Source organism: Aegilops tauschii, chromosome 5 (assembly GCF_002575655.3).
Source record: "Aegilops tauschii subsp. strangulata cultivar AL8/78 chromosome 5, Aet v6.0, whole genome shotgun sequence".
In the NCBI taxonomy this organism is placed as follows: Eukaryota; Viridiplantae; Streptophyta; class Magnoliopsida; order Poales; family Poaceae; genus Aegilops; species Aegilops tauschii.
In genome coordinates, this window is record NC_053039.3 from 293,084,531 (window position 1) to 293,101,221 (window position 16,691).

At 45.2% G+C, this 16,691-nt stretch overlaps 1 protein-coding gene across 1 annotated transcript in view; it reads left to right on the forward strand.

Moving 5' to 3' along the window:
* The first annotated feature begins 305 nt into the window (after nucleotides 1-305).
* LOC141022779 (uncharacterized) overlaps nucleotides 306-16,691 on the forward strand; it is a 33,351-nt gene continuing 16,965 nt past the window's right edge. Inside the window, exon 1 of the mRNA XM_073499039.1 lies at nucleotides 306-453. Within this exon, the coding sequence (XP_073355140.1) occupies nucleotides 306-453 (148 nt within the window). The remainder of the gene's footprint in view (nucleotides 454-16,691) is intronic.

A 16,691-nucleotide genomic window follows, 5' to 3' on the forward strand; every position in this document is an offset into this window, starting at 1 on the left:
AACATACATGTATGGGACATTATAACCAACCCATAGACCATACACCGGACCTGGATTCACACAGCCACACAAGGTTGCCAGCGAATGATGACTACTTCCATAACAACGATCTGTAGCTGAGCTCCTCCCATTCCCCGCCGCCGCCGGCCAGAGCCGCCGGGGCAAAGCCCCCCGCGGTGGCTGGTGGCGGGGGCCTTCTCCCCTCCTCGCGTTCGTGGCCTGTGGGAGCGGCCAGGCCGAAAGAAGGCGCCGGGGCGCGCGGATCCTGGCGGCGCGGCGGCGACGATCTTGACGGCGGCGGGCCCATGGCGCGGCTACAGATGGGTCGACACCGAGCTGTGGTGCGGCTGCGTGCGGGTCTCCTCGTGGCGGCGGCCTTCACCGGCGGCGGGGCGGCACGTGCGCGGCATCCTGCGAGGGGTGGGGACGCGGCCACGGTGGCTTCCCATGCGAGTAAGCGGAGAAGAGGCTGCGGCGTGTGTCCTCGAGGAGGATGGCTATCCTCGCCCAGATCCGTCGACGGCATGGTGGCAGAAGTCGCAGTGGCCGGTCGGCGGTGGTAGAACTTGGCCGCTGGCAGCGGCGAGGTTCTATCCGGATCCCGAGGCGGCGACCCTGGAGGGTGGCGGCTGGTGAAGCTAGGGCTTCCCGCGGCGGCATGGCGTGGTGCAGTCCCTGTCCAAGGCGGATCTGTGACGGCGATCTGCTTTGGATTGGTTCGGATCAGAGACGGTGATGAGCATGCGGGATCCTTCTCGGCGGCTCTCGCGGCTTGGCGAGGCGGGGTGGGAGCCCTCCTCCTAGGCTCCAGTGGTGGCACACTCAGGCAGTGGCCGGTGCGCCAGGGATCCCACGGTGGCACTGTTGCTGTGGTTGGTCGCCGGATCTAGGCAGCTGGATCTGGGGCTTTGAAGGCGGTCGAGACGGTGCACAGGTTGTTGGGTGGATTTCTTGGGACGGATCCGGGTGAAAACCTGGTCTTCGGTTGATGGTCGGAGCCGGTGATGACGATGCCCTTATCACCGTTTCCTTCATGAAGGCATCATCCAGGTGAAGCTCCCAACTCCACTCAATACCTCCGGGGGAAACCCTAGATCAGCTGATCGGATGTTGGCGGCATTCATATGTCGTAACCCCCTTTGGGGCGGCATTCTTGGAGGTGCACTCGACTTCGCGGAACCAGCAGACGGCTTCTTTGGTGGAGCGGTGCTTCATCCTACACATTGATGGCGACAGATCTTGACGGCGTGGTGCAGTGCAGATTCGGAGTTCGATATGGGAGGATGGACTCGTGCAGGAGGATGACGTTGTCTGGCGTCGTGGTGGCTGTAGCGACCAGACCTCAAACAGTCTGATCTTTGTGCATCAGTGCCATCCCTGGATCGATAATGCTGACACGCACAGTACTTGAAGGATTTATAACAGAGTAGCAATCACACACTTATTACATTGAATGTCTCAAAAAAGAATTTATTACAAATAATATGGCTTAAGGCCATCTAAATACGATAACAGCGGAAGGCTTGAAAGATAAAGTGAGTCCATCAACTCCAACGGCATCACTGAGTGAAAGACCACGACCTAAGACACCTTACTCCTCGTCTGAAAAGTCTGCAACATGATACGTTGCAGCCTGAAAATGGGTCAGCACATGGAATATGCTGGCAATATAACACCAAAGAGTAATGAACAGAATAAGGCTATCACTACATGCATATATGGCTGGTGGAGGCTGTATGGTTAATATGTTTTGCGAAAAGCCAATTTTTCCCTACAACAAAGGAATAAATTTTATTTAACTATCATGGTGGTTGTTAAACATTGAGAATGGTAAACCTCATCTCAATCCCAATTAAAAGTAATTAATAACCCAATCAAATTTTATAATTAAGAGTGATGAGATCCACATGATAATCCAAGAACCAGATACTCAAGATATCCATAACCGGGGACACGGCTAACCATGATCAGTTTGTACACTCTGCAGAGGTTTGCGCACTTTTCCCCACAAGACTCGATCTCCTCCGTTGGATTTCTCGCACTACATGGTGTTTGAGAAACGGATGACCGAGACACAGTCTTTAAGAAGCGTTAACTCTTTACTCTGGGTAGACAGTACCACCTACATCCCCTACATCTGCTAGCCTACCACGGAAAGAGGTCACACAACATACTCAACTATGCCAGAGCCCATAATGGCTTGTGGCTGCACACGAAAGTTTCTAGCATGAATAATCTCATGATCCCTTTGAGTCTGGGTGGCAGTCCATAGGAGAATCACACGGTACCCCGGGATTTCCAAAAAAATACAGGCAATCACTAGGTTCCCCAGGTGCCTCAATCCACCCAGATGTGTATTAAAGTTGCCACCTTAAGTAACCAATAATTAACAATACTCACACCTGTCATGAATACTCTCGAACCCAAACCACGTCTACGAGCATAGCATAGCAATATAAGCAACGTAGAAGTAACTCCCATAGGTTTGATAATAAACAGGTGAATAGGTACTACCTCATCTACTTCCCAAACCCATAAATTAAATTAGACCCTAACCATGCAATTGGTTGTGGATTGATCTAATGCAATAAAACTGGGTAGTAAAAAGGTATGATCAAAGTGTTACTTGCCTTGCTGATGATTCGTGAAACCTAGAGACTCGTAGTAGCACGCTTCGCACTCCGGGTACTCTATCGCAAACAAACAAACATACAATAAGCAATCAAGCAACAACGCATGGGTAAAACTCAAATAAGAGATCTAACCAGAAAGTTCAACTTAAGAACTCCGGTTTGCACAAAGAATCAAATCAAACGAAACAACGAAACTCAAATTGCAAAAGAAACAAGCTTCGTTTGCTAATATGGACTAAAGTCAATTTTTATAGTGGTAAAAACTTGTTTAAGTAGGTTAAACAGAAAGAGGGTTTCGAGACGAAACTCTAGGCGCTTGAATCGCCTGATTCCGATAAACGAGCGAAAAGTTAAACTAAAACGAAAATCGGATCAGAAATCGTGATCGAAAATAATCGCGGAAAAATCCGAGAAAAAGAAAAACTAACGAACAGACTAACGAACGAGCGTTCGTTATTTGCGGCTAATGGGCGAAAACCGTTCGTTAAAACAAACGTATGGACGAACGTCCGCTAAATAACTAAACCGAAAAAACCGAACCGAAACTTAAAAAAAGGATCTAGGGTTTTCAAAAAAACGATCGGTTTTCTCTCGAAAATCGAGGTGGCGGCGGCTACCACCGGCGGGGTCAGGCGGAACGGCGGCGGCGGCGGGCGGCTCCTCCGGCGGGGTCGGGCGGCGGCGGCGAGGCGGCGGGGCTCGGGACAGGCGGCATGGGCGGCGGCGTGTGGCAACGGCGTCGCGGGCGGCGGCGTGGCGAGGCGGCGGCAGCTCGCGGCGGCGGCGGATCGGGGCGGGGCTAGGGTTTGCGGGTGGGCTGTCGGTTTCCTTTTTTTAATTATTTCGCGCAGAAAAACGAATAAAATATATACTAAACGGACTCCAAAAATCCTGAAATAAATTCCCCATCCTCTAAAAATCTACCGGACAAGGTGAACATTTATTTGAGACTCTAATGCAATTTTGAAAAACGCATATTTTTCCTAATTCAAATAAAATAGCGATAAAACTCCCAATAAAAAACTTATTTGATTTTAATATTAAATCTCCAATATTTCTTTATTTTGAGGAAGTTATTTTATCCTCTCTCTTTTTATTTTTATAAAAGAAATATTCGAAGAGGAAATAATTAAAATCAAACGATCCTCTTTTCAAAATTTGAGAAAAACTCAAATATGAAAAAACGGAATTCCCAACTCTCTCCGTGGGTCCTTGAGTTGCGTAGAATTTCTAGGATCAAGCCAAAATGCAATAAAATATGATATGCAATGATGATCTAATGTATAACATTGCAAATTGAAAATTTGGGATGTTACAAACCTACCACCCTTAAGATGAATCTCGCCCTCGAGATTCGAGTTGGCTAGAAAATAGGTGAGGGTAATCCTTCCGTAGGTCTTCCTCTCGTTCCCAGGTGGCTTCATCTTCAGTATGGTGACTCCACTGAACTTTGCAGAACTTGATTACATTGCTGCGTGTAACTCGGCTGGCAAACTCGAGTATCTTGACTGGTTTCTCCTCATATGTCAAGTCACTATCCAACTGTATCGCTTCCAGCGGTACTGTATCTCTCAGAGGGATATCAGCCATCTCTGCGTGGCACTTCTTCAACTGAGAAACGTGGAGCACATTGTGAACTCCTGACAATCCTTCGGGCAATTCCAACTTGTAAGCAACTTCTCCCATACGTTCCAAAACCTTGTATGGTCCCACAAAACGTGGTGCTAACTTTCCCTTAACTCCAAAACGTTTCACTCCTCGAAGTGGTGATACACGAAGATACACTCTGTCTCCAACTTCGTAAACTGTCTCCTTGTGTTTAGAATCTGCATAACTCTTCTACCTGGACAGGGCTACCTTGAGTCTATCGCGAATCAGCTTAACCTTCTCTTCAGATTCTTTAATCAAATCTGGTCCAAACAACTGTCGGTCTCCAACTTCATCCCACAACAACGATGTTCTGCACCTCCTTCCGTACAGTGTTTCGAAAGGGGCCATCTTCAAACTGGCTTGATAGCTGTTGTTGTAAGAGAACTCTGCATACGGCAAATTATCGTCCCATAGTCTAGCGCACAAGCTCTCAACATGTCCTCCAGAATCTAGTTGACTCTCTCAGTTTGTCCATCTGTCTGCGGGTGAAAAGTTGTACTGAACTCTAGCCGGGTTCCCAAATTTTCATGCAACTGATTCCAAAACTTTAAGGTGAACTGGGTTCCTCTATCTGATACAATGGTCCTCGGAACTCCATGCAGACATACGTTCCTGGTCATGTATATCTTTGCCAACTTTGCACTGGTGTAAGTGGTCTTCACTGGGATGAAATGAGCTACCTTCGTCAAACGATCGATTACAACCCATATCGAGTCATAGCCTGAACGAGTCCTGGGTAATCCCGTGATAAAGTCCATGCCTAGTTTATCCCACTTCCATTCGGGTATCGGCAATGGCTGTAGCAATCCTGCTGGCTTCTGATGTTCTGCCTTCACTCTCTGACATACATCACAAACTGCTACATACTCCGCAATATCCTTCTTCATTCCGGTCCACCAGAAACTATCCTTCAAGTCCAGGTACATCTTGGTATTTCCTGGGTGGATCAAATATGGCGAATCATGGGCCTCCTGCAAAATCAGCTTCCTGATCTCCTGATCATTTGGCACATATACGCGGTCCTCAAACCATAAGGTATCGTGCTCATCCTCATGAAATCCTTTAGCCTTTCCTTTACTCATCCTTTCCTTTATTTCGGCTATCTCCTTGTCCGTCTTCTGAGCTTCTCTGATCTTATCCATCAAAGTAGATTGAATCTCCAAAGCTGCTACATAACCTCTCGAAACAATCTCCAAACATAGCTCGCGAAGGTCATCTGCCAACTCCTTGGGTAATTCTTCGGTCATGAGTGTATTGACATGACTTTTGCGGCTCAACGCATCGGCTACTACGTTAGCCTTTCCGGGATGATAATGCAACCTCATATCATAATCCTTAATGAGTTCTAACCATCTCCTCTGCCTGAGATTCAACTCCTTCTGCGTGAAAATATACTTCAAACTCTTGTGATTTGTGTATACCTCACAATGGTTTCCGATGAGAAAATGTCTCCAAGTCTTCAACGCATGCACTACGGTTGCTAACTCCAAATCATGGGTAGCATAATTTAACTCATGGGGTTTAAGCTGTCGTGAGGCATATGAAACAACTCTTCCCTCCTGCATAAGTACGGCTCCAAGTCCTCGACGAGAAGCGTTGCAATACACTTCGTAATCGTTGCGTTGATCTGACAGAATCAACACTGGTGATGTAACCAAGCGTTTCTTCAACTCCTGAAAACTGGCCTCACATTCCTCGGTCCATTTGAACTTGGTGTCCTTCTTCAACAACTCCGTCATGGGCTTCGCAATCTTTGAGAAATTTTCAATGAACCTCCGGTAGTATCCTGCGAGTCCAAGAAAACTCCGAATCTCTCCGACTGTCGTGGGTGACTCCCAATTTGTCACAGTGACAACTTTGGTGGGGTCGACTGTTATTCCTTCTCCGGATATAACATGTCCAAGGAATCCAACTTCCTTCAACCAAAACTCACACTTGCTGAACTTGGCGTATAGCTGATGTTCCCTGAGCTTCCCAAGTACCAAACGCAAATGCTCTTTATGTTCTTCTTCATTCTTCGAGTAGACCAGAGTATCATCAATGAACACCACAACGAACTTATCCAAAAACTCCATAAACACCTTGTTCATCATGTTCATAAAATAGGCAGGTGCGTTAGTCAGGCCAAACGACATAACGGTATACTCATATAGCCCGTACCTCGTGGTAAAAGTTGTCTTGGGTATATCCTGCTCTCGAACCTTCAGCTGGTGGTACCCTGATCACAGATCGATCTTGGAAAACACCTTAGCTCCTTGCAGTTGGTCAAACAAATCATTGATCATCGGCAGTGAGTACTTGTTCTTGATCGTCACCTCATTCTATCCTCGATAATCAACAACCATCCTTAACGATCCATCCTTCTTCTCCACTAGAAGGACTGGGGATCCCCAAGGTGACGAACTTGGACGAATATAACCTTTATCCAGTAACTCCTTAATCTGCTTCTTAATTTCTTCCAAATCCTTTGCGGGCATTCTGTACGGTCTCTTAGATATTGGCCCTGTGCCTGGCAAAAGCTCAATCAAAAACTCAATGTCTCTATCCGGTGGCATGCCTAGCAACTCTTCGGGAAATACATCTGGAAAATCCTTCACCACTGGTACTTCCTCCTGTACAACTCCTGATAAGGAATTCACTTGAGTCCTATTCAGCATATGCTGGGATACATACTTGATCCTTCTTCCTTCTGGGGTGGTGAGCAAAATCGACTTACTGGCGCAGTGAATGTTCCCTCCATACTTCGATAACCAATCCATGCCTAATATCACATCCAGTCCTTGTGACTCCAATACTATTAGGTCTGAGGGAAACAGGTAGTTACCAATCCTTAATGGTAACCGATCACACCATAGGCTAGCCATATACTCTGCTCTTGGCGAGGTTACTAACATGGGTGACCGAAGGGCTTGGGTTGGTAGTTTAAACTTATCCACAAATCCCCTTGATATGTATGAATGCGATGCACCAGTATCAAAAAGTACGACTACGGTAAATGACTTAACCAAAAACTTACCTATTACTGCATCGGGTTGGGCTTCAACCTCCTCCATGCTAACGTGGTTCACTTGTCCCCTAGTGAAAGGGTTGGGCTTCTTCCTAGAGCTTCCATTGCCGTTTCCATTCTTAGATTCAGGACATTCACTAGCGTAATGTCCAGTCTTCTGGCACTTGTAGCAAGTAACGTGACTTAGATCTTTCTTGGCGGGTGTTGCCGGGTTGGAACGGTTCTGTCCGTTGCTTCCTCCATTACCATTACCGTTCTTGGCACCACTATGGTTATGCGAACTCCCTCCAGTGTGATTGTGACTTCCATGGTTATGGACAAGTCCTCCCGAGTTCGGGGTAAAACGGGGCCTCTGATGAGCTCCAGAATTATACTTCCCTTGTCCATACTTCCTCTTGCGGTTGTCAATCTGTTGTTGCTTCCCTTCAATCATGAGAGATCTGTCTACCAACTCCTGGTAGTTATTGAAATTTGCCACCATCAACTGCATGCTCAGCTCATCATTCAGTCCTTCCAGAAACTTCTCCTGCTTAGCTGCATCTGTAGCGACGTCATCTGGGGCATAACGTGCTAGCTTACTAAAGTCATCCACATACTGGCCAGCGGTGTGTCCTCCTTGGCGTAAGTTGCGAAACTCGCGCTTCTTCATGGACATAGCTCCGGTTGATACATGGGCAGTGCAAAAAGCCTACTGAAACTGATCCCATGTCACAGTGTCGATGGGGTAAATGACTATGAAATTCTCCCACCATGATGCTGCGGGTCCATCAAGCTGATGTGTGGCAAAACGCACTCTCTCCACATCTGTGCATCCTGCAGTAGTCAACTCCCTTTCAATCTTGCGGAGCCAATCATCTGCAACAATCGGCTCGGTGCTACTGGAGAACACCGGCGGATTCAGCCTAAGAAAACGGGCTAAGTGATCAACTAGTGGTGGTGGGGGTGGGTTGTTGTTGTTGTTGTTGTTTCCCTGGTGTTGATTCTGGACTAGTATCTGCATCAACGCATTCTGCTGCTGGACCAACTGAGTGAGCTCCGGTGGGAAAGCAAATCCATTGTCGCGTCTCGGAGGCATCTGCTGGGTTTAGAAAAGGTGAGAAAATAGAGTAGAATGAGGTCTAGGGGGAAAACACTACCCATATGCACATGAGACAAACACAAACATATCACTCAATCAATCAAGCAAGGGCATACAATCGGTCTAGAACTATCGTTACAAAAGTGCTCGGACTATACTATATACATGGTGGAATTCTACTACGGATTTGGTGGTCAACTAGAAAAATTGATCGGTCGAAGACTCCATGATATCTGCTCCTGCTTCATCAACATAGTCATCATCGCTATCGTCGGGATCCGAGTCGGTGTCGTCGATGATGATGTAGTTCTCCGGGCAAGTGGAACTGTCGTCTTCTCCTCCTCGCGCGGGGTCTCCCATGAATACTCCCAGCTTCCTTGTCAGGTCGTCATTCTTCTCCACTAGTACGACGATTTCCTCCATATAATCCTTACGGGTAGCCTTGAGTTCTTCCTCCAGTTCTGTGATCCTTGTCATTGCCTGCTTCAAATCTGTCATGCCTGCGCACATCTGGTTCTCCTGGCGTCGAATGTGTTGGTTTAACTCTTGGATGAAGGCTGAAATCGATCTATCCTTCCTGCCATTGCTCATCTCGGCGCCCACAAATCTGGTAGATAGTATCCTTGAGATCATTGTGGTAAACTTCTCCAATGCGTCCCATGGTAATCTGGGCTGCCATACTCTTTCCTAGACTCGAGGTTGGTGCATCAAAGGAAAACTCTATGGGCTCAGTGACTGGCGTAAACGTCCTTCCTGGAACATGAACTTGAATCATCCAGCGCTCCTCTTCTTGGTAAGGTGGCGTTGTAAGTCCCTGTGAAGCTTGGTATTCCAATGTTCAGGTATCTAGTGACTTCCTTCAAGTGACGTCCAAAAGGGGTGTCTTCATCCGGTTGCGTGAACTTGATCCTTGCATCCGCCATCCTAAAGAGTAGAAAATGGGGAGAAGTTAGAAATGAGAAGAGAGTAGTGATCTAGGGCTTTAGCTTAGTGGTCGTGTCCTACAGTTAGCGTGTGCTCTGATACCATCTTGTAGCGACCAGATCTCAAACAGTCTGATCTCTATGCATCAGTGTCATCCCAGGATCGATAATGCTGACACGCACAGTACTTGAAGGATTTATAACAGAGTAGCAATCACACACTTATTACATCGAATGTCTCAAAAGAGAACTTATTACAAATAATATGGCTTAAGGCCATCTAAATACGATAACAGCGGAAGGCTTGGAAGATAAAGTGAGTCCATCAACTCCCACGGTATCACTGAGTGAAAGACCACGACCTAAGGCACCTTACTCGTCGTCTGAAAAGTCTGCAACATGATACGTTGCAGCCCGAAAACGGGTCAGCACATGGAATATGCTAGCAATATAACACCAAAGAGTAATGAACAGAATAAGGCTATCACTACATGCATATATGGCTGGTGGAGGCTGTATGGTCAATATGTTTTGCGAAAAGCCAATTTTTCCCTACAACAAAGGAATAAATTTTATTTAACTATCATGGTGGTTGTTAAACATTGAGAATGGTAAACCCCATCTCAATCCCAATTAAAAGTAATTAATAACCCAATCAAATTTTATAATTAAGAGTGATGAGATCCACATGATAATCCAAGAACCAGATACTCAAGATGTCCATAACCGGGGACACGGCTAACCATGATTAGTTTGTACACTCTGCAGAGGTTAGCGCACTTTTCCCCACAAGACTCGATCTCCTCCGTTGGATTTCTCGCACTACATGGTGTTTGAGAAACGGATGACCGAGACACAGTCTTTCAGAAGCGTTAACTCTTTACTCTGGGTAGACAGTACCACCTACATCCCCTACATCTGCTAGCCTACCACGGAAAGAGGTCACACAACATACTCAACTATGCCAGAGCCCATAATGGCTTGTGGCTGCACACGGAAGTTTCTAGCATGAATAATCTCATGATCCCTTTGAGCCTGGGTGGCAGTCCATAGGAGAATCACACGGTACCCCGGGATTTCCAAAAAAATACATGCAATCACTGGGTTCCCCAGGTGCCTCAATCCACCCAGATGTGTATTAAAGTTGCCACCTTAAGTTAACCAATAATTAACAATACTCACATCTGTCATGAATACTCTCAAACCCAAACCACGTCTACGAGCATAGCATAGCAATATAAGCAACATAGAAGTAACTCCCATAGGTTTGATAATAAACAGGTGAATAGGTACTACCTCATCTACTTCCCAAACCCATAAATTAAATTAGACCCTAACCATGCAATTGTTTGTGGATTGATCTAATGGAATAAAACTGGGTAGTAAAAAGGTATGATCAAAGTGTTACTTGCCTTGCTGATGATCCGTGAAACCTAGAGACTCGTAGTAGCACGCTTCGCAGTCCGGGTACTCTATCGCAAACAAACAAACAAACATACAATAAGCAGTCAAGAAACAACGCATGGGTAAAACTCAAATAAGAGATCTAACCAGAAGGTCCAACTTAAAAACTCCGGTTTGCAAAAAGAATCAAATCAAACGAAACAACGAAACTCAAACTGCGAAAGAAACAAGCTTTGTTTTCTAATCTAGACTAAAGTCAATTTTTATAGTGGCAAAAACTTGTTTAAGTAGGTTAAACAGAAAGAGGGTTTCGAGACAAAACTCTAGGCGCTTGAATCGCCTGATTCCGATAAACGAGCGAAAAGTTAAACTAAAACAAAAATCGGATCAGAAATCGCGATCGAAAATAATCGCGGAAAAATCCGAGAAAAAGAAAAACTGACGAACAGACTAATGAACGAACGTTCGTTATCTGCGGCTAACGGGCGAAAACCGTTCGTTAAAACGAACGTACGGACGAACGTCCGCTAAATAACTAAACCGAAAAAAACCGAACCGAAACTAAAAAAACGGATCTAGGGTTTTCAAAAAAACCGATCGGTTTTCTCGCAAAAACCGAGGCGGCGGCGGCTACCTCCGGCAGGGTCGGGCAGAACGGCGGCGGCGGCGGGCGGCTCCTGCGGCGGGGTCGGGCGGCGGGGCTCGGGACGGGCGGCACGGGCGGCGGGGCGGCGGCGTGGCGAGGCGGCGGCGGCGGATCGGGGCGGGGCTAGGGTTTGCTGGTGGGCTGCGGCGGCGGCTGGGCCTCGCGGCTTATAAAGCCCCCCCCCCCCCCGGCGGAGTCCCGGGCGGATACGGCCCAAGGTCGGTTTCCTTTTTTTTAATTATTTCGCGCAGATAAACGAATAAAAGATATACTAAACGGACTCCAAAAATCCTGAAATAAATTTTCCCCGTCCTCTAAAACTCTACCGGACAAGGTAAACATTTATTTGGGACTCTAATGCAATTTTGAAAAACGCATATTTTTCCTAATTCAAATAAAATAGCGATAAAACTCCGAATAAAAATCTTATTTGATTTTAATATTAAATCTATAATATTTCTTTATTTTGAGGAAGTCATTTTATCCTCTCTCTTTTTATTTTTATAAAAGAAATAATCGAAGAGGAAATAATTAAAATCAAACGATCCTCTTTTCAAAATTTGAGAAAAACTCAAATATGAAAATAACGGAATTCCCAACTCTCTCCGTGGGTCCTTGAGTTGCGTAGAATTTCTAGGATCAAGCCAAAATGCAATAAAATATGATATGCAATGATGACCTAATGTATAACATTCCAAATTGAAAATTTGGGATGTTATAGTGGCGTCGATGGTAGAGAGGCCTGGCACAGTAGATGCAACAGTACAGCTCTGAAGATGGACTCGTGGCAGGTGGCTGCGGCGGCCTCATACCCGGCAGGCGTCCTAGTTGAGTAGTGCGCCGGACTGGTAGGTGCCCCATACCAGGCAGGCGTCCTGCTTGGGACCTTAGGCTTAGATGTTTAGGTTTGGCTGCGATGTCTGTTTGGTATTAGGCCCAGGCTATCAGCGCCCCTTCATCAATTGGATAGGTGTAGCAACAGTTGTTGCTTAGACGGTGGCTTTAGTCTTGCTGTTGTATGACTTTGTAAGGTCTTGTGAGAATAATTAATGAAGTGACCGCATGCATCGTCCAGATGCAAAGGCCGGGGGTCATCCTCCTTTTCTAGAAAAAATCACATGCATGCATCCATGGCCGCAACTCTGTCCGCGTGATTCCATCTGCAGCGACTATTTATCCCATCACATACATAGCATAAGATCCCGAACTTGATCAGCATTATATAATAGCTCCCCTGTTTCCAATAAAGGTGGAGTGTAAAACCAACTCTATTATTCCCGAACGCTATAGGCACGTGACTATAAGGGTTCAACGATCGAGTGCTGATATGTTGGCGCTGGCCGCTGGGGCAATGCATTGCAACCCATAATATAAGAGTGTTTTTTAAATTAATGTATCATAAAAAAAATTCGTATATTGTGAGAAGGAAAGTGCCAAAAATGGTCTTATATTATGAGACAGAGGAGGTACCAACTCATATATTCTAGAGAGAGGGGGGTTTAGCAATATCACCGAGATGGCGTACGTGGTCCTCTACAATCATACCCTTTGGACATTTCTCAGGAAACTCTTTGGACATGAAGATGATTAAATTGGCTAACGAGTGCATAGCGAAAGATTTTGGTCTTGAGGCCAAGAAACTACGTGTCAGCACATGTAAGTTATCATCCTAAAAAAGCACATGTAAGTTATCGACCATCGACCAGTCCATCACATACATTGATGGATGGTCGTGTTTAACTTTCACGGATATTGATACGTCAATAATATGGTTTTCGTGTTAAAAAATGGTTTTCAGTTGACCTGGCTCCCATCCCTACGGGGATAATTTTCTACCATGTGTATTTCGTTGAACACTCATAAATGTTGTATTCTACCGAGTGCAAAACACACCACTACAGGAAAAACGTTTTAAGCCGTGTATGTTTCATACACGGCAAAAGGCATTTAAACCTCGGCGAACAGTTCGCTGAGTGTTACACTCGGCTAAAGCACACAACTTACATTCGGTCGGCTTAGGGTCAATAAGCTGAGTGCAATTTATTGGGGTTTTGGCTTACTTTTAAGCTGAGTATAATGTGCTGGCACACGGCAAACAGAGCGAGATCACGGTCGACTGCAGTAACGGAGACGCCACGTGCCGTGGCTATAAGCCGAGTACAAAATAAGCTATGTGCCGTCATGAGCACACGGTGTACATATAAGGCGTGTTTTTGCATAAGCCGTGTCCTCCTTGCATACACGGCTTATGTATAACTAAGTCGAGTATGTCTCTAGTTGACATGCGGCTTATAGGTAAACCAATAGCTATGGCACTGGGGCTTTTTTGCACTATAAGCCGAGTGTACTTTTAGAACATATAAGTCGAGTGTTTTATACTAGGCTATACGGCTTAGAGTATGTAAGCCGAGTGTAATACTCGGCGTATAGACCAAACTGCCTTTTTTTACTTACTTCCTTTGACAGCTCTACAATTGAAACAAAAATATCCAACAATATACAGATTCATCAAGTTCCCACATGCATAGATATCTCCATCAAGTTCAAAACATGAATACATATCCAACAATATATAGATACTATACATCAAGTTCATACATGCATAGATATCTCCATCAAGTGCATACATATCCAACAAATTCGGAGCCAAAAGCAAGTTCACGAGTGCATAATATGTAACATAGTTGCATAATAGGCAATAGGTAACATAAGCTCCATGAGCTCCACCGGTATGAACATAGCATGTAAGTCCATCAAGTTCGCACCCATGAGCTCCATCATTCATATTTTATTAAAGCATCTACAAAATCATCACGAAAAATATTTCATCAGTTATAGAAAAAGAATAACAAAGTGGGACAGCAGTAGAAAAGAAGTACATTTGCCCCAACATATACTAAACGTGCACAAGATATCATCAACACCAAAATTACGACGAACTAGACGAAGATTATCAGGTTCTTCAGGCCATCAAACCATGACCTACACCCTTGCCTACTCCATCATCGCGCTTCGCTCTGGGCAGGAACGGGAGCAATGATCCTCCCACGAATCATACACTCCAGGAAACCTCGCTCTAAGCAGGAACTGGGAGTAATGATCCTCTGCCTGCTGCCTAGTTGAAAACCCTTTATAGGAGCTATTATTGTAACCTTTCACCTGTTCACGACATTCCTCCCACGAATCGTACACTCCAGGAGACCTCCCTCTACACACCGCATGCCACCTCATCTACCAATAGAAGAATATGATTTGAACAAGCAAAACATGAGAAGCAACAGAAGTTTAGAAGAGCACAAGTAACATATCCAACATAAGCATTGATGATTCATATACCCAAAAGCAACATCACAAGTTATACTCTGAGTAGACATCAGCATCAAACTATCTAACAAGGCTACTCTTAAAATGGAAGTCTAATCAGACTGGTAGTCTATGAAGCCAGTAAGCATGGAGTCGGAGGAGGTGGGGATCTCCCCATCAGTGGAGGAGCAAGCGTCGTCGGGAATGGCGGTCGGTAGAACCAGTGGCAAAGGGTCGACACTCTCCTTAGGTGGTGCTTCCTGCTACTTCTTGAGCTTGCGTTGGTTTTTCCCTTGAAGAGGAAAGGGTGATGCAGCAAAGTAGAGTGAGTATTTCCCTCAGTTTTGAGAACCAAGGTATCAATCCAGTAGGAGACAACGCACAAGTCACCGAATACATGCACAAACAAACACCAACTTGCACCCAACGCGATAAAGGGGTTGTCAATCCCTTCACGGTTATTTGCAAAGTGAGATCTGATAGAGATAGATAAATGGTAAAGTAAATATTTTTGGTATTTTTGGTTTATAGATCGGAAAGTAAAAGATTGCGAAGGAAGTAAATAGGAAACTAAGATTGTAGATCGGAAACTTATATGATGGAAAATAGACCCAGGGGACATAGGTTTCACTAGAGGCTTCTCTCAAGATAGAAAATATTACGGTGGGTGAACAAATTACTGCCGAGCAATTGATAGAAAAGCGCAAAGTTATGACGATATCTAAGGCAATGATCATGAATATAGGCATCATGTCCGTATCAAGTAGACCGACTCCTGCCTGCATCTACTACTATTACTCCACACATCGACAGACTCCTGCTTGCATCTAGAGTATTAAGTTCATGAAGAACAGAGTAACACATTAAGTAAGATGACATAATGTTGAGGAATAAACTCAAGAAATATGATGTAAACCCCATCTTTTTATCCTCGATGGCAACAATACAATATGTGCCTTGCTGCCCCTACTGTCACTCGGAAAGGACACCGCAAGATTGAACCCAAAGCTAAGCACTTCTCCCATTGCAAGAAAAACCAATCTAGTTGGCCAAACCAAATCGATAGTTCGAAGAGACTTGCAAAGATATCAAATCATGCATATAAGAATTCAGAGGAGATTCAAATAATATTCATAGATAAGCTGATCATAAATCCACAATTCATTGGATCTCGGCAAACACACCGCAAAAAAGTATTATATCGAATAGATCTCCAAGAATATCGAGGAGAACATGGTATTGAGAATCAAAGAGAGAGATGAAGCCATCTAGCTACTAGCTATGGACCCGTAGGTCTGTGGTAAACTACTCACGCTTCATCGGAAGGGCAATGGTGTTGATGTAGAAGCCCTCCGTGATCAAATCCCCCTCCGGCAGGATGCCAGAAAGGCCCCTAGATGGGATCTCATGGGTACAGAAGGTTGCGGCGGTGGAGAAGTGTTTTCGTGGCTCCCTCTGATGGTTTTGGGATATATGAGAATATATAGGCGGAAGAAATAGGTCGGTGGAATCACGAGAGGCCCACAAGGGTGGGGGCGCGCCCTCCATCCTTGTGGCCGCCTTGTGGCTTCTTTGACATGCACGCAAGTCCTCTAGATGTCTTCTGGTCCAAGAAAAATCATCGCGAAAGTTTCATTCCGTTTGGACTCCGTTTGATATTCCTTTTCTGCGAAACTCTAAAACAAGGAAAAACATAAACTGGCACTGGGCTCTATGTTAATAGGTTAGTCCCAAAAATAATATGAAATAGCATATTAATGCATATAAAACATCCGAAACAGATAATATAATAGCATGGAACAATAAAAAATTATAGATACGTTGGAGACGTATCACTTCCTTCTTGGACAAATCCTCAAAAAACTTAATAAGGATGAGATGCGGGTTCTCCTTAAGGATCTCCGCCAAGTGGTCCTCACTAGCGCGTGACTCCTTGACTGTGGAGTTGACCCTAGAGGAAGTTGCGTCGTCGGTGGAAGCCATAACCTCGAGAACGATGCTATCACCTTCTACCACACAATGAAAAAATAACATAAGTATATATGGA